The sequence below is a fragment of the Tachysurus vachellii genome, chromosome 21 (genome assembly GCF_030014155.1).
Source record: "Tachysurus vachellii isolate PV-2020 chromosome 21, HZAU_Pvac_v1, whole genome shotgun sequence".
NCBI lineage: Eukaryota > Metazoa > Chordata > Actinopteri > Siluriformes > Bagridae > Tachysurus > Tachysurus vachellii.
In genome coordinates, this window is record NC_083480.1 from 569,217 (window position 1) to 588,905 (window position 19,689).

At 41.8% G+C, this 19,689-nt stretch overlaps 1 protein-coding gene across 4 annotated transcripts in view; it reads right to left on the reverse strand.

The window, feature by feature from the left end:
* LOC132863895 (NACHT, LRR and PYD domains-containing protein 3-like) overlaps positions 1 to 19,689 on the reverse strand; it is a 373,784-nt gene that overhangs the window by 345,602 nt on the left and 8,493 nt on the right. For 2 of the 4 annotated variants that reach the window (XM_060896966.1, XM_060896964.1), the window contains 2 exons: positions 16,022 to 16,195; positions 12,572 to 12,745 (listed from right to left, as the gene is read on the reverse strand). In XM_060896966.1, coding sequence (XP_060752949.1) covers positions 12,572 to 12,745; positions 16,022 to 16,195 — 348 coding nt within the window. Of the gene's footprint in view, positions 1 to 10,482; positions 11,249 to 11,404; positions 11,582 to 11,782; positions 11,957 to 12,571; positions 12,746 to 16,021; positions 16,196 to 19,689 lie in introns of those variants that run through there. The other 2 variants (XM_060896967.1, XM_060896968.1) reach the window with 2 other exon arrangements.

Consider the following 19,689-nt stretch of genomic DNA (forward strand, 5'->3'; position numbering starts at 1 on the left):
GAATTCGTACAACGCCTCTGATGGCCTCTGGTACAGCTCTGATGGCCGTCTTTGTCTCCCGTCTCACTGCCTTCCCTTTCTCGTGCGCGAGTTTCACGGTGTTACACAATGCGCCCGAAGAGGGGTATGGGAAGATATGAATAAACTCTTTTGTGTGGCTAATTTAAAAGGTACAATAGACTCAATCTTATCTATATGTCTGACCTGTGCTCAAAATAATCCTACTAAAAGCACAGCTAAACATGAAAATCTTCCAATACCAACTGCACCATTTTCTGAATGGCAAATTGATTTTACACACATGCCACCACAGGGGCCTTTCAAATATCTCCTGGTGATGGTTGATAAGTTCTCAAGGTGGGTAGAGGCTTTCCCCTGTCAGCGAGAAAATTCGAAGGTTGTTACAAGTATTCTGGCCAAAGAAATCTTGCCGAGGTATGGTGTCCTACACGCTATTGACTCAGATAAAGGAACGCCATTTACTTCTAAAATAACACAAGATCTGTGTAAGTACCTGTCTCTGTCATGGCGCTTTCATATTCCTTATCATCCCCAATGCTCAGGGATAGTGGAAAGAACTAATCGAACAATTAAGGATAATTTGACTAAAGCTATGCAGGCGACGGGTAGCAAAAATTGGGTTGATTTGTTACCCGCTGTTCTAGCAGAGAAAGACGTCCATTTATCACCACACGAAATTATTTTTGGTCGTCCATTTCCCACACCCTTGAAGAAGGGTAAGCCAGCTATAGGTACAACTAATCTTGGTGTGCATATCGCTGAGTATTCCGCTGCCCTGATTGATACTTTATCAAAACACTATGAACAAATTTCAGCAGCTATACCTGTCATTTCTAAGGTGCCGACACATCCCTTTCAAGTGGGAGATATGATCCAAATTAAATCATTAAAACCTAAACCATTGGGCGAAAGTAAATATGATGGGCCAGCGGAAATAGTCGCGACCACGCACACAGGTGTACTAACTGATCTTTTTCCACAGTGGATCCATGCTACCAGGGTGAAGAGATGTCCTTCAGGGGTTCGTCTCCACTGTGAATGTATAAAAGTATTCTCTGTGTAACACCATTTTCTTTATGTTACAGAGATACAGCCTTTTAACCCTTCCATGAGTTTTCTAGAAGGTGCTTTCAATCTCCTGGCTTCTCCCATCATCACTCTACGATGCTCAGCAGTGACCCCACAGACCCTTCTGTGCTGGTTCTTCGGACATCATTAAAGCTGCAGGAGGTGACAGAAAAGGCTGCAGAGAACTGAACGACTACTTCTAGTTGAGTACAGGACACACAACCAGTGACCAGTATGGTTGTCATCTTCCTCATCTTGATCATCTGCCTTGGGACAGGGTTACCCGTCCAAGAGCATCCTCATGACAACGAATTTTGAGAAGTGACTGAGGGTCTGGCCCAGGCCAGGGATGCAGTAATAGTGATTACTCGCTTAGCCCGGCTTCCAGAGAAAGATAGATAATCATATATGAGTTGTTTATCCATTATAAGTTTATCATGGATAAAAGAGGGGAATTGTGAGAATAATTGTATAAAGCAATCTTTTCTGATAATGTTGCAGACTGTCTGTAATGAGCACATTGTTCTTTCTCTCTCACACACACACATACATTCTCCCCCCCACACACACAAACACACTCTTGTCCCTTAATTCTCTTGTTCCCTAATTAGTCTTAAAACAGATGGCCCTGACATAATCATTCCATGTTACCAACCATGGGAACTAAGGGAAGTATAGGTTCACATCCCTATAAGATCTGACTTTATTGGGGTAACTGAGAGGTCACCTAAACACAGATGCACACACACATACCAACACACACACCCACTACACCCTCCCTCTTCTTGTACGACTATATATTCCTGCTTTTCCTAATAAACTTTGGAACTTCTCTTTGAAAGACTGACGCGTGTGTGTTTCATTGAGACTTCCCCAAGGCCTTGTGGAGAACAGAAATCGAGCAGAGGAACGAGAGGCTGAATTTAAGGTTATCCTGCCCAGGCGGCAGATGAAAGAGGGTTACCCTGTCCAGGCGAAAGATGAGAAATTCCTTACATAGACTTTGATGAAATAGTGCAATGTTTATGACTGAATCTTCAGTATCCTTGCTGTTTCTGGGATTATGTAGACGTCATTCATTCATTTTCTACCGCTTATCTGAACTACTCGGGTCACGGGGAGCCTGTGCCTATCTCAGGCGTCATCGGGCATCAAGGCGGGATACACCCTGGACAGAGTGCCAACCCATCGCAGGGCACACACACACTCTCATTTACTCACACAATCACACACTACGGACAATTTTCCAGAGATGCCAATCAACCTACCATGCATGTCTTTGGACCGGGGGAGGAAACTGGAGTACCCGGAGGAAACCCCTGAGGCACGAGGAGAACATGCAAACTCCACAAACACAAGGCGGAGGCTGGAAGCGAACCCCCCAACCCTGGAGGTGTGAGGCAAACGTGCTAACCACTAAGCCACCATGCCCCCATTTATGTAGACTTGCCCTATCTAAAAAATAAATACAATCAAGCGCTCAAAATATATCTTGGTTCTTTTTGCTAATGTAGTTACTGGGGTAAACTAGTGTGCTCTTACACCAGAGGGGACATTAACTGCAATACTGCCCTTCTGTGGGGACAGATAAAAGAATTGTTTTAGCATTCTAGAAATCACACTTTGATAAAAGATATCTGAATTTCTAAACATGCACACAAAACATTTTATCGCTCACATACAGTGGCAAAGATCCCATTTCCAAACATAAGTCCCTCCACTGTAAAAATCTGACCCAATATCTAAACATAAGTCCCTTTATTGTAAAAGAACAATATACTGTATATACACACAGTGTCTCTTTGTCGCGAGTGTCGTGCCGGTCGCATGTGTTTGCTTGGCTGAGTATCTTATTTCAGTTTTGAATTGTCTTTGAGTTTATACTTTAACGCCTTACCTTTTACACAGGTTGAACACACCGGCAGTAGCAATAGCATCTTAAGAGTAAAATAATCGCTTGAAATACCTTTTGATATCGCTAACATTTTATTTTTTCCTGAGCGTCCACTTCTAGCTGGTTAGCATCACTAGCCTGTTAGCCCAGTTACCGCTAGTTTTCTACACCTTCTCTCACCAATTATCTTTGTTGTACTTACCTTATAACACCATGTCGCTTGTGTGTTTGCCTTTAAGTGCAGGAGAGGACACATTCGAGCTGCACTCGGCGGAACTGGAGCTGAAAGCTATGGAGAAGCAGATCCGTCACCTACAGGTGAAGCAGGCCCAGCTGCTGGAGCGGAAAGCCATGATGGAAGCTTCCTGGTCGGTTGCTCACTCAGGTAAATTCCCGGTGTGAAATTAGTACTCTCTCCACCTCTACTAAGTGTATTTGTCTGTCCAGGCCCAGCGCACATTTTAGCTAGGCAAAGGTTTTACCGTAACCCTAGGGGCCCAAAATTAATGTGGTTCAATTTGGCATCCTACACGGAGCTATGTTCCAGTCACGACTCTGTTCGCTTTTCTTTTATGCTGCTTTATCTTACTGGGTTGCGGGGAACCTGGGGCCTATCCTGGGGGAGAATGAGCACGAGGCATGGTACGCCCTGCACGGGGTGTGATGAGGTTAAGCTGCGTGTGACTAAAGGTGTTTAGTAGGTACAGTCTACCACTCCTAAGACCACTGTAGAGTACACCGTCCCACTTGTCTAGGCTTTGCGGTCACTGACTTATAGCGTTGAGTCGACTCAGGCAATAGGTCTATTTCTCGGGTGTATTACTGAGGCCTGTTCGGCCGTGCACGGGCATATTGACTTGCGGGCGCGTTTGTATATAGTACAAATCACAGCAGATTTGGTAATGGTTACACGTCAGAGGAGTGGGAAGGAGCGCATGAAAGCATGTGTGGGGAATAGGAAAAGGAGAATGACCAGAAAGAGAAGTGAAGCTGTTATAGCTGCAAAGTGTGGGCAAACTCCACATTAAACCCTACTGATTAAAATAGAATTTCAACAAGGGTTGGTCCCCCAAATGGCCTTAAAAATAGCCCCAAATGTGCAGTAGGTCATTGACACCGACTTCTCAATATATAATGGTTCAAAGATCAGACAAAAGTTATTAAAAGAATAATAAAAAGATTAATATAATACAAAATTCAATATTAATATTGGATATATTAAATGTTTATATTTATCCCCAATGAGCAAGTCTTGGGTAACAATTAATGTAACATTACATCAGGTGACTGAAAAGTTTGTTTACAATTGTGTTTCCTTAATTACTAGATGTAGTTAAATCTTGAAAGCAAAAAACAAAGAAAAATCCATTAAAATTACAGCAGACACATGACAACCAGCAGCCAATCAGAATAGTGTGTGCATGTGTCACTAACAACTGCAAATATTCACTTTTATGCAGCTTGCATGTAGAACTTTTGGAGAGTGATAGTTTAGTGATATGATTAGTTTCCAGCACCGGTAGGAAGATACTGTGGTGCAAATAATGCTTTACACAATAAACTCTTAGAATTAGTATCAAATGTATTAGAGACCAAAATAAAACATGTTCATGTGATGCAGTAAAATGTTTCTATTATTGTTATTTTTTGTGAATACATTTAGTAAAAATATTTTTCCTTCCGTTGACAGGCAATGGATGTAGCTAGAGATGAGCCGGAGAGATCAGAAGAACAGCAGCAGGCAAATCAATACCACAGATGGACATAAGTGTCCCATTTGTGGTCAAATGTATACTGCTATTACCCAGTGTGGCAAGAGGAGTGATTTTGCTTACGTCGCGGTGCAGGTGCAGATTTAGCTTATTGGCAGCGTTGCAAAGCTATAAAAACAGGTGCATGCACGTTACCTGGGATGCATCACTTGGTGAACTGCTGCGTCGCTAATGCTTTCGTCATGTTTTGTTTTAATTTTGTGATTTCTTATTCGATTTGCTTTCTTCAATTGCATTGGATTTTGTTTTTGATTTTATATAATTTACAACTTATTTATATAATTTAAGTCTTTTACACTTAATTGTATTTTGTTGAAATTGATTAATTTCAAGCAACTATTTATTGGTTGCAAAAATGTAATTATTTACTTTTGTTTTTTTGAACGATCCAGTCTCCAACTTGACTGTAATTGATGCATGTCATCTTTGTCTTGGCAGGGCCTGAGCACTAGGGGACTGGTTTTTGGTGGTGGCATTTCCTCACAAGTGTGCAGTGTGTGTGCGCATGCATGTGTACACAGTGTATTGCAGTGATTCACCTACAAGGGGTGTGGTCTGATTATCTGCTTCTCTTGTACTGGTAAGCTCTGGTCCCTGGCCCTCAACTTGTTCAAAGAAAGAGACCTGTAGTCTGCTGGGCTGTAAAATGTTTCTTTATTTATTTTAATATTGTTGTAATGAAGATGTCAAAGATAATTTTGTATTGTTACCCATGTCTCTGACTCTAATTAATTAGTGATACAAATTTGTGTATGCCCGTTGTAGGTGTTCCGTTCTAATTCTTTGGGTGAAATTCCCAAAGTGCCATAGTCGAAACTGATACCTCGTTACTTTCCTCATTTGTATTTCTAGTAATAATTGTTGTTGCCCTTCTAATTCCCACCACACCAGCACCTAAAGTTCGCTGAAGGGGTTACGATTAGGACCGAACTGGATCTTTGTTCACTGACAGTATGCATCAAGGCTTATACCTGTCTTCGATGCACATACTCTATTTATTTACTTGCTTCTATTTGCTTAAATTTCTATTTGATAACAAATTGACATTTTCACTGTTTTACTTCTACAGCTTTACTGAGAATTTGGACTGCCCGGTCTGTTTGTGTAACACTAAACACATTAATAGACTAGACAAGCACCTGTAAAATATCCACAAACTTGAGGTATGTTTTTGAAGTTAGTCCCTCTGTGTTTTTGTTTATTGGTGCAGTAACCCATTACAAATTCTTATGTCCAGTGTAACCCTTATTACGGTGTAGTAGTAATAATGTACAGTAGTATAATCCTAGAATTTGGACCAGAATCAGAAAACTCTAAATTGTTAAGAGCCTGAGAATTGAATGCCAATAAAAGGAACACCACACCAGAATGACAGTTTGCATAACCTGTATTAACTTCACAGGGATGGTACATACATATAAAAGAAACACATTTACAGAAAATAACAAACTAAAATAATAAAGTGCGCACGTAAACAAAACCCTTTTTTCCAGTTTATTTGAGTTCAGTTCGTTCTTGGTTTTACTTGCTGTCGTTGACAAGAGTTCAGTTTCTACCGTTGGGGCCCTTTTTTAGTTTGTGTTAGTGTTCGTCCTACCACCAAGGAGATGAAGATGATGATCCTGGAGATCCGTCTTAAGTCAGAATCACAAATACGGTTGGCTCGCCACCCAGCCACCTGGACTGAGAATCTATGAATCTCTGGGGAAACGTCTGGAACGTGTGGATCTGCACCACTCCATAGAAGGGATCTCTGCACGATGTTTCCAACTCTCTACCAAAACCTGACCTATAAATAAGGCCAAATCATTTCTCTCAATTACCATTCAGTGAATAAATGGACTGCTACAAAACAAAATGAGGTCATATTTCAGCATACCTACAGTATAATGCAAAATAAAATCTCTCGTTGTACAACAGCTCTTACGTTTCTTTTCAGGTATCAAAACTGAGTTTCTCTCTAGGATCAAAAGTACATTTACATCAAAAATTGCATCCTTCAAAGAACACATTTCTAATTCAAATGTTATGAAACCTTAGTAACATCAACAGTGTGAAGAATAAGACATTAATCAACTTGTATAACTAAGTAAGAGGCATTAAGGTGTCAGCGTGCTTATTTATCCCCCCTCTGCACCGGTAACAGTGGAAAGAATGCACTAAAAATTTACCTCTTTAACCTCCAGTGACCAAAATTAAATCATTAAATCCATACTTTAACGTCATTATTTAACAAACTCACCATTTAACATTTCTTTTTATAACCACAACAAAATATTTATTTATTTATTGGTTTCACAGGCACTAACCAGTATTCCGTTAGCTTAAATGTGGCTAATTACCCTATTAACATATGAACACAACAGACTCTCCTTTGCTTTACACAATCAACACCTTTGCATTGATTTACCCATTAGCGCCATTAGCATAAATGCTAGCGAACTCATAGTACGCAGCAGACTAGCTAAAATACAAAAGGCATCAAAAGCCTAGCCTGTTAGCATGAATGCTAGGCCTAGCGCTAGACAGACAACTCACCATTTTAGCGGAATTCATTGCCTTTAGCTCCGTGACAAACAGAGGATTCAGGCACAGCTGTCTTTTACGCTCTATTACAAAACAATATAGTCAGAATAAGCAATAATAATTATAGAACTGGTTTAATTAACTCCATGTCCCCTTTTTTTTCCTTACCAAGTAGATAACGCAGCCTCCTATGCTTGAGTGCTGGCGCCAAAAGAAACGTGCAGACACGACACTAGAGGCGTAACTGTAAAGGAGCCTAGCTAGCAGCTGATTGGTCAGCTCACTGCCTCATAAAGTTCACCCATTTACTCCCTTGAAAGTCAATCAAATATATGAAATAAAAGTTAATCCTTTCATGACTTGGTTAGACAGCTAAATAAGGTTTCTCATTATTAAGCCTGGTTACACCAGCTCTGGATTTTTTTTTTTTGCTTAAAGGGGCTTACATGTAGATGTTTGGATGTTACTTATGCATTGGTCCGAGGACTTGGTTAACTTCCAGTTTCTATCAAAGAATACTTTGGGGCATATCTTTGGTGAATACAGTGCTAAAAGCCCTCCAGACTTTTACAGTAAAGGGATATAAATGGTGAACATGGCATGTTATGTATGTGTTCATTATATGCCTTGGTTTCTTTCTGATTTCTTTTGAAGCCTGGTGGTGCTTGGTGTCATTTTTAATGGTCTATGATGTATTCATTTCTTTGGTTTTGTGTTATCAACTTGAAGTCATAAATGCTGTGTTTATTTAAAACGTCTTTAAAATGTGTAGTATGATGAAATTTATAAAACATTGGTAATATTGGGATATATTTTGACAGACTCGAATGCTTAACTAAAAAAAACATTACATTTATTTTTTCAGAAACCTGTTATTGCACTTTACATGCAGAAGGATAGATTCATTACAAGGAAACTGGCATTCCTGAGGGATTCAAAACCCACATCTTGATTAGGTGCATGATGTAGCATGATGTAGCAATTGAAGAGGGCATCAGGAGGGAGATGGAGGCAAGTTCACAAGCTGCTTCCACTGCAGCATTTGTTGCCACTTGTTTGACTATTGTGTGTAGTTCTCCACATGCCAGTCTCCAACTCCCAGTGAGCACACAAACCCAAATATGCATTCTCCTTCAGACTCTGGTAGTGAGGCTCACAGTGACCATGCCACCCTAAACATGTCTGCTACTTCTCACTATGCAATGGAGACTCCCTGTCCAGATTCCACTACAAATATGCATCCTCCTTCTCACTCTGGTATTGAAGCTCACAGTGAGCATGCCACCTCAGATATGCATTCTCACTCTGGAAGAAAACCTAACCAATTGGCTAAGATACAAAGAAAATGTTCTCTGTTGAGGACGCCTTCACCTGGCTGCAGGAACTGTCATTATTTCTTTGATAAACCAAAAGTGGTCACGCAGCTGCTCCAGTGTGAAGTTAAAGGGAATCATGAGCATCTACATTCTTCAGCAAATGTTGCAAACGTGAGTATGGTGTTATTTCTCTGGTACATGCATGTGTGAATTAAATGAAGTTTTAATTTACTTTTGATAAACTACTTTTGATCTGTTTTACATAATTTTAATTCCAGCTAGTTAAATATAAACAATCTCTGAGACCTGGAACCAAGATAATCAACGCTCTCTTGGTTGAATTGGCTCGTCTAAGAGATATTGGGCGAAATGTAGTCGGGCACCAGCTTAGCATGCGCCGATCAAAGTCTGGTAAGTTTGCTATACAAACCTCTACCTCCATTGCTTAACAATATGTCATTAATGGAGAAACTCCATGAATACATATTATACATATATTTTTGTATAATAAATTGTATTTAAAATTTCAGAGAGACTTGTTGATGCCAAAAGACACAATGCATTCATTGAAATGTCTCCTGAGAATATTGCTGCAATATCGGGTATGGATCCCTGCTCGTTGTAATTATTTGATATATATACAGATGTGGCCTTTTAAAAAGCCCGCCTCGGAGAGAAGAATGCTGCGAGGACCTCCGGCATTTTGCGAGACTCTATCGAAGGGGGGTCAAATTGTTCAGCGCAGGAAATACAAAACCTGTAGAGGGCAGTCGTGTTTCATGTAGGCTGACGAGTCGACAATATGTGTTACGGAAAAAATGCTTCTTTTGGTTTGTTGATGGTAAACATCATTGTTGATGGGGTTATTAGCGATAGTTTATCAGTATTGCAGGAAATTATTAAAGAAAATTATTTATCAGTTTGATCCAAAAGCACATGCGTTGTAGTCTTTCAAAAGTGAGTCTTCAGCTGTCTGCTTTATTTGAACGGAGAAGCACAGGTACGCGCAGCGTGCATGCGCAGTCAGAGCTGGAGGCGTTTATCTATAATGTTAATCGCCGCAAAGACGGCAACCAAAAGCAGTGAAATTTCACTATTCTTATTACCAGAGTTGTCATATAATATATAATATAAAACTCTTCTTGTTTTAAATTCTCACTGAGGGCTAAAACCCCTAAAGATGAAATCCTAAAACCGCCCCTGCTTTGAACCTTAATAAATTGATGAACACAAATATATAAGAAGCGAGGATGATTGAGACGTGAGGCATCATCTGCTTACCAGTCCAGTTGGTGGCGGTGAATTCACCAAAAGTCGGTTTGCCATCCGCCATAAAAAGTCATTAGAAGTAAAGACGCGAGGCATCAGTTTGATAGATGGTTTACTACGCTGAGTCCAAAACCGCCGCCTATAGATCCACTGTACACGATTCACACAAATGACATATTTTGATTAAAAACGGTGAATTTCGCCGCAAAAGACTAGTTTGCAGGTATGTTTAATGTTTAAAGGAATTTTAATAAAGATTTTAAAAGGGTTTGGTGAAAAGAAGACACTTTTAAAGGAAAATAAATAAATCAAGATCACAACTGTGAGTCAATCATCTGTGGAGAAACAAATTTGAGATACAACTAGATTTGTAAACTTTGATGTTGGCTTTGACAAGGCAAGGATTCGCAAAGGCCGGTGCTTTTTTGGAGGTGAGTGGACATAAGGGTCAGTGTTACTTTTGGAGGCAAGTGGACAGAAAGATAGGGTGCCAAAACATTTGGAGGCAAGTGGAGACGAGCATGTGACGTCATCCGAATACTCCTGAGGAAATTCCACTCATTGGTTTGATATGTCACATGTTCATGTTGTGCTAATTTTTTATTTTCACGTGACATCACCTGACGTCACATGACGTCATCAGAATACACATGAGGAAGTTCCCCTTATTGTTCTGAGTGTTTTGATATGTCACATGTCCATGTTGTAAAGTTTTTTGATTTTGCATATATTGGGGTCGGGGCTGCGGCACAACCGAAAGGCCAGTCGGTACACCAATTTAAAAGTTTGTTCAGAGTATCACCCTAAAGGAGCTGGCCGAGTTTGGTGTAGATAGTTGAAAAGTGTGCCGAGTTATAAACCTGAAGTACCGGTACTCGGATCGCTAAGAAAAGTTATATGAACAAACTTCAGACCAGGCTGTACAACATATCCGAATTTGGTGCATGTGGCTCGAAAGCCCTAGGCCGCATTAAATTTTTTTTAATTTTTGTCTAAGCTGAAATAGGAAAACAGAATGTTACAACATAATTAAAGAGGTAAAAATAATCTATAAACATCTGTAACACATGGATGTGTATTTGTGTAATCAGTGTGATGATGTGATGATATCTCTGTGTTGTGTGTAGATGCTGAAGGATTTGACTTTGGATTGTAAAATATGTTAAAGTGTGAAGTTGTAGCTGAGAGGATAAAAGGATGTGATCAGTCACAGTTATTGTTATGGATCTTCTACACCTGAATATGAATGATTCAGCTCCAAACTGCTGGAAATGTGGGACGTGTTCTAACGCTTCACCTCCATAACTGCTTTATCCTGGAAAAAAGGTCTGAGGCGAGACTCCTGTCATACACCAGACCTGGTGAGTGTCTTATCCTTAATGCTGAAAAACACAACAGGACAGAATTACAGACACATTTAAACACACTGCTTATGAACAACAGAAGCATAAATACACACATTAGATGTGACATTTTACAGCACACAGTGAATATTACTCAATATCATACAGTAAAGAGACAGTAAGTCAGTAACTCACTGTAGTGTCTCCAGTTTACAGTGTGGATCCTTCAGTAGATCAGAGAGCAGCTTCACTCCTGATTTTCCTGGATAATTATAGTACAGATTCAGTTCTCTCAGGTGTGATGAGGAGTTTGACCTCAGAGCTGAAGCCAGAGCAGCACAGCCTTTATCTGTAATACTGCAGCCCAACATCCTGCAAGAAAGAAAACCTTCTCATACTTAACACACTCAGGTTTAGTATTGAAAACATGAACTACACAAAATCTTTATATACAGTACATTTACTCTCTATCTCACACACACAACAATGACAATATATCAGATCGCTACAATTACAGTTACCACAGAGGAGAACTGGATGTGTTTGTGTGTGTGTGTGTGTGTGTGTGTGTACCTCAGTGTCTCCAGTGTACAGTTCGGATTCTTCAGTCCATCAGAGAGCAGCTTCACTCCTGAATCCTGCAGTTTATTGTAACTCAGGTCCAGTTCTCTCAGACTGGAGGAGTTTGAGCTGAGAACTGAGGACAGAACTCTACAGCTTTCCTCTGTCAGATTACACACACACAGCCTGGAAGAGAAATGATGAAGTGTTTGATTTATAGTGAAATGAGTTGTTTCTATCAGTGAGAAATAAAGTGTCTACCTGAATACAATGAGCTGGGATACAGTTTAGAAATCTGAGTGTAATAGTCGACTCTGACCTCAGCTTTGTTCCTCACATCAATAATAGCTCTAAAGTCACATTTTATCATTTGAGGAACACTGATAGAATTTGTCCATTTTAATGTAAAGAAGAAACAGAAAAACTTTTTCTACATTCAATCATTCCAAGTAGATTAGATTAATGTAACGCTCTTTTATGTATTTCACTAAAAACCCTTTATACATTACAGTAGTAACCAAATCACTCCTATTATACAGGAACTGTACTGGTTACCTGTGACATCCACAATCATTTTAATATCATCTCAAATATTTATTTATCATCAACAAATGCTGACTTCCTTAAGGTGAATTTTAATAAGAAGAAGCTTCAGTCAAACTGCTTTTAGTGTCGCTGCTCCCAGGATGTGGATCTCACTCTCAGTGTTTATCCATCAGTCACCTTCACTAAATACATTTTCAAAGCAGCTTAAACACAGTGTGTGTGTGTGTGTGTGTGTGTGTGTGTGTGTGTGTGTACCTCAGTATCTCCAGTGTACAGTGTGGATTCTTCAGTCCATCAGAGAGCAGCTTCACTCCTGAATCCTGCAGTTTATTGTCTCTCAGGTCCAGTTCTCTCAGACTGGAGGAGTTTGAGCTGAGAACTGAGGACAGAACTCTACAGCTTTCCTCTGTCAGATTACACACACAGAGACTGGAAGAGAAATGATAAAGTGTTTGATTTATTTCTCTGATAGTGAATTGAGGTGTTTCCATCAGTGAGAAATAAAGTGTCTACCTGAACACAAGGTTTTAATATCAGGATAAAAATATAAAATGAACATCTGTGTGGGTGGCACGGTGGCTTAGTGGTTAGCACGTTCGCCGCACACCTCCAGGGTTGGGGGTTCGATTCCCGCCTCCGCCTTGTGTGTGTGGAGTTTGCATGTTCTCCCCGTGCCACGGGGGTTTCCTCCGGGTACTCCCCCGGTCCAAAGACATGCATGGTAGGTTGATTGGCATCTCTGGAAAAATTGTCCGTAGTGTGTGATTGTGTGGGCGAATGAGAGTGTGTGCGTGTGCCCTGCGATGGGTTAGCACTCCGTCCAGGGTGTATCCTGCCTTGATGCCCGATGACGCCTGAAATAGGCACAGGCTCCCCGTGACCCGAGGTACTTCGGATAAGCGGTAGAAGATGAATGAATGAATGAATGAATGAACATCTGTGTATAAACTTGGACTGCTCTTGGACAGATCCATGTGTCTCAGCTCATATGAGACGATGTATTTAACTTTCTGTAAGAAGATAATAACAGAGACGTCACTCTGAACAAACACGTCTCTTTATTTCTAGCAGAGAGATTTTCATACAGTGTGTTCAGCAGCTCTGGGGAAAGTTCTGCTGGAGAACATTTACACATTTACACACTGTCCTTTACTGCTTCATTACTGTAATGAGGCGTCATAAGGCTGAGGATCCATTTGCAGCGTTTTTAATGAATACACAAAGTCAGACAAGCAGGGTCGGAACACGGAAATCAGAGGGCAAACAGAAAACGGTAAACAGGCAGAAGGTCGGGACAGGCAGCAAACAATCAGAAAGGTCAATGAACAGAAACAGAATCGGAAAATCAGAAGCACGGAAATGCTCAGAATGACTAGAAACAAGTCGAGACTTCGCATCGGGGTGAAGTTTCAGTGCAGCTTAAGTAGCGAGCGGTGATGAGGAACAGGTGGCGGTGTAATCAGAGTGGGTGGTGGATGTTGGGGAGTCCGGAAGCAAGTTACTCCGGAATACTCCGGAGACGCTCCTCTGCATTGACGTTCAGGTGTGTGTGGTGTGCTGACCGTGACAATTACAGTGTGTTCAGTGTGTAGATCTGTGTACATTGTACACACTTTTACTTAGTGTTAAATACATTGTCAGGAATATTTTTGCTCCCATTGAACAACAGAGACAGGTCTATAAAATGGTAGCAGCTCCATGAGGACAGATAACACCAGAGAAATTAATTTATTGTCCTCACTGTAAATAGGAGCAGTACTGTGTGTGTGAGTGTGTGTGTGTGCGTGTGTATGTGTGTGTGTGTGTAGGAGTATTTACACAGGGAATTCTCTTTTTAGGGAAACACCTGAGCTGACAGAAGATTTCGAACACACTGTTAGAGCTATTTAGAGACCAGTGTGATGTTTCTGGAGGATAAAAGCTGGTTTATTATTTACTTCTGTTTGTCACGACATCTTTATTTAAATGCTGTACAACACTTTAGTATGACTAGAGTATTAGTATGTTATTAAATGTGTGTGTAATGTTATTAAATGTGTGTGTAATGTGTAATAAATGTACTTTGTTCTGATGTGAGAAGTGATGTAGATCTTTTAGTATTTCCACAGAGACGGTAAAACTGTTGGTGGTGTTTTTTAATAACATCCACACACAGAGACACATCCCATAATACCCTCAATACACAGATCAAATAAATAAGTATTTTTCTATATGGTGTGAATTAGCTTTGTTTCTGATGTTGATATTTATCACTATTGACCCTGTTTTTGCTCTTTGGATTATTGCTTCTTCAGATTTGTGGATGTGATTTGTTCTCCTCATGGACTGTTTGTTACGCTTATTTCAGACTCGGCCTGTTTTTTGACCCTGCCTTTACTTACTGTTTTTGGATTGTTTGTCTTATCTTTTCTTCATTAAAACTTCTTCACATGGATTTTGCCGACTCGTCATTACAGTGTTCATGATCACCTGGGTACAGTGTAGATCTCTTTTTCTCTCCTTCCAACCGTTTTCTTTCCCTTCACCACATTCACACCTAATTCACCTTTCCTGTAAACTGTTTCCACATTTTGGTCTTCAGCTGCTGTTACATTAATAAGTCACAATAACTAATAACTAAACACAAATGTTCTGTGCTGTGCAGCATTTGCTCAGGGTTTTAAATGATCTGTAACTAAGTTCCAGTTCTGATCACATTTCCATTCTTGTTCTTCTTGACCTGAGTGCAGCTTTTGATTCTGTAGACCAGGAGATTCTTCTACACAGATTTGAACACTGGGTAGGTCTCTCAGGACCAGTACTAAACTGGTTCACATCATACTTGTGTTCTAGACAGTTTTATGGTCAATTGTGAAGTCACTCATCAAGACAACATGAAATTTCATTTGGAGTTCCATGAAGATCTATTTTAGGAGCCTTGCTTTTCTCCTTCTACATGTCTCTTGTTCGACTCAAACACATGAAATCAGTTTTTATAGTTATGTAGATGACAAACAAGTTTATATATCAGTGTCACTGTGTAATCAAGAGCTAATTAACAAACTGATTACATGCTTGAATGAAATATCTGACTGGATGTCACAGAACTTTCTACAGTTAAACCAGGATAAAAATGGAGATATTAATTGTAGGAAATAAAGAAAAAAGAGAAAACTTATTGAAAAATGAGCTGGGATACAGGTTAGAAATCTGGGTGTAATAGTCGACTCTGACCTCAGCTTTGTTCCTCACATCAATAATATCTCTAAAGTCACATTTTATCATTTGAGGAACACTGAAAGAATTTGTCCATTTTAATATAAATAAGAAACACAAAAACTTTTTCAACATTCAATCATTCCAAGTAGATTAGATTAATGTAACGCTCTTTTATGTATTTCACAAAAAAACCCTTTATACATTACAGTTAGTAACCAAATCACTCCTATTGTACAGGAACTGTACTGGTTACCTGTGACATCCACAATCATTTTAATATCATCTCAAATATTTATTTATCATCAACAAATGCTGACTTCCTTAAGGTGAATTTTAATAAGAAGAAGCTTCAGTCAAACTGCTTTTAGTTTCGCTGCTCCCAGGATGTGGATCTCACTCTCAGTGTTTATCCATCAGTCACCTTCACTAAATACATTTACAAAGCAGCTTAAACACTGTGTGTGTGTTTGTGTGTGTGTTTGTGTGTGTGTGTGTGTGTGTGTGTACCTCAGTTTCTCCAGTGTACAGTGTGGATCCTTCAGTCCATCAGAGAGCAGCTTCACTCCTGAATCCTGCAGTTTATTGTCACTAAGGTACAGTTCTCTCAGACTGGAGGAGTTTGAGCTGAGAACTGAGGACAGAACTCTACAGCTTTCCTCTGTCAGATCACACCGACACAGACTGGAAGAGAAATGATGAAATATCAGAACACTGATCTCAAACACACAAACACAGCCATAATCCAGCTAAAGTTGAAGATGTAACAGAAATGTCAGTGTGTTTGTGTCACACACACAAATCAGAGGACAGGACACCACATCAGCACATTTACAGGAGCAGGGACGTCTTTCTGCACTCCACAATCTCTCAGCTACAATTTATTATAAGACCATTAGGTCACGTACATAACACACAAATGTGAAAGCGAGCAGCCTACAAACACTACACTCTGATCTGTGTTCAAGTTTCTACAACTAACACTGCAGATACAGTGCATTTTACTACAGAAAATAAAGAATTATACAGCTGTACACTACCAGTTAATAACATGACAATACTAGTCGTACTTTACACTCAGTTATATGTTGGATTTCACAGAGACGCTAAAACAGTTGGTGTGTGTTGTTCTCTGTGCTCGTACAGGTACAAATCTGTTACCTCCAGACGTCTGATTTTACACACACACTGGTTCAGGTGTTTGGTGTGGACCTGAGTACAGGTGGTGTGTTCACATACATCCAAACACATCCAAACTATAGAGAAAGTTAGATTTTTTAACCTTATAAACGATTCTTGATCATGATTTGTATTTTTTATAAAATATAGGGGTGAAAAATCTCTCATCTATCATAAACAATGTAAATAAAGGATATTAGAAAGAACATTGTACTGTTTACTACAGATGTCACTGTTACTATTTCAACACAACTTAGTGAACCCTTCTTTCTCCACAGAGTAAATGGGATCATGTCTTTCATGCCTCCACATGGGGTTTTCTTCCCAAATCTGAGCTCCTTCCCTGTTTACAGAGTGACGTCACATCAGCACGACTGCACACAGCATCAGAAAAAAACTAAGTCAAACTTCTTACCTTTAAATGAGTGACACTGTATATACACAAGTATTAGCTTTAGATGGTTCAACATACAGACAGATTCGTTTGTTAAATCTAAAACACTGACTATACACATAGCAGGAAATCTAACCCACCTTGTAGGTAAAAATCTAACACAACACTACTGTGTGTTACACTAAAGGATTTGTGTAGGTGGGCTTCAGGTGGCTATAAGTGACATGGTAGAATGTAGTGTACCAATGTGTAATATTTTATAAGTACATAATGATGAACAGAGAACAAAACCATTCTGTTACAACGTTCCATCCATCCATCCATCTTCTACCGCTTATCCAAGGCCAGGTCGCGGGGGCAGCAGTCTGAGCAGGAACTCCCCGACTTCCCTCTCCCCAGACACTTCCTCCAGCTCCTCCGGGGGAATACCGAGGCGTTCCCAGGCCAGCCGAGAGACATAGTCCCTCCAGCATGTCCTAGGTCTTCCCCGGGGCCTCCTCCCGGTTGGACATGCTCGGAACACCTCCCTAGGGAGGCGTCCAGGAGGCATCTGTGAACAGATGCCCGAGCCACCTCAGCTGACTCCTCTCTATGTGGAGGAGCAGCGGCTCTACTCTGAGCTCCTCCCGAGTGACCGAGCTCCTCACCCTATCTCTAAGGGAGCGCCCAGCCACCCTGCGGAGGAAACTCATTTCGGCCTCCTGTATCCGGGATCTTGTCCTTTCGGTCATGACCCAAAGCTCATGACCATAGGTGAGGGTAGGAACGTAGATCGACTGGTAAATAGAGAGCTTCGCCTTTCGGCTCAGCTCTTTCTTTACCACAACAGACCGGTATATCGACCGCATCACTGCAGAAAATACACCGATCCGCCTGTCGATCTCCCGCTCCATCCTTCTCTCACTCGTGAACAAGACCCCAAGATATTTAAACTCCTCCACTTGAGGCAGGAGCTTTCCACCAACCTGAAGGGGGCAAGCCACCCTTTTCCGGCTGAGAACCATGGCCTCGGACTTGGAGGTGCTGATTCTCATCTCCGTCGCTTCACACTCGGCTGCAAACCATCCTAGTGCACGCTGAAGGTCCTGATTTGAAGAAGCCAACAGGACAACATCATCTGCAAAAAGCAGAGATGAAATCCCGTGGTCCCCAAACTGGACTCCCTCCGGCACCCGACTGCGCCTAGAAATCTTGTCCTTATAAATAATGAACAGGACCAGTGACAAAGGGCAGCCCTGCCGGAGTCCAACATGCACCGGGAACAAGTCTGACTTACTGCCAGCAATGCGAACCAAACTCCTGCTCCGGTCATATAGGGACCGGACAGCCCTTAGCAAAGGGCCCCGGAACCCCATTCTCCCAGAGCACCCCCCACAGATCACCACGAGGGACACAGTCGAATGCCTTCTCCAGATCCACAAAGCACATGTGGACTGGTTGGGCAAACTCCCATGAACCCTCCAGCAACCTGGTGAGGGTACAGAGATGGTCCAGTGTTCCACGACCGGGACGAAACCCACATTGTTCCTCCTGAATCCGAGGTTCGACTATCGGCCGAATTCTCCTCTCCAGTACCCTGGCATAGACTTTCCGGGGAGGCTGAGGAGTGTGATCCCCCTGTAGTTGGAACACACCCTCCAGTCCCCCTTCTTAAACAGAGGGACCACCACCCCAGTCTGCCAGTCCAGAGGCACTGTCCCCAGCGGCCACGCGATGTTGCAGAGGCGTGTCAACCAAGATAGCCCCACAACATCCAGAGACTTGAGGTACTCAGGGCGGATCTCATCCACCCCGGTGCCTTGCCACTGAGGAGCTTCTCAACCACCTCAGTGACCTCAGCTTGCCACCCGGGCTGAATCTCGCTTGGCCGAGATTCAGCCCGGTACCTACCTGATTGGTACCTATCAGCTGCCTCCGGAGTCCCCCAAGCCAACCAGGCTCGATAGGACTCCTTCTTCAGCTTGCCGGCATCCCTTACTTCCGCCACGGGATTGCCGCCACGACAGGCACCGGAGACCTTACGGCCACAGCTCCGCGCGGCCGCGTCGACAATAGAGGTGGAGAACATGGTCCACTCAGACTCAATGTCTCCAACCTCCCTCGGGATCTGGTTGAAGCTCTGCCGGAGGTGGGAGTTGAAGATCTCTCTGACCGGAGACTCTGCCAAACGTTCCCAGCGGACCCTCACAGTACGTTTGGGTCTGCCAATTCTGTCCAGCTTCCTCCCCGGCCATCGGATCCAACTCACCACCAGGTGGTGATCAGTTGACAGCTCCGCCCCTCTCTTTACCCGAGTGTCCAAGACATACGGCCGGAGGTCAGATGAAACAACCACAAAGTCGATCATCGACTTCCGACCTAGGGTGTCCTGATGCCATGTGTACTGATGGACGCCCTTATGCTTGAACATGGTGTTCGTTATGGACAAACTGTGACTAGCACAGAAGTCCAATAATAGAACACCACTCGGGTTCAGGTCGGGCGGGCCGTTCCTCCCAATCACGCCCCTCCAGGTGTCACTGTCGCTGCCCACGTGAGCGTTGAAGTCCCCCAGTAGAATGACGGAGTCCCCAGTCGGAGCACTTTCCAGTGCCCCTGCCAGAGA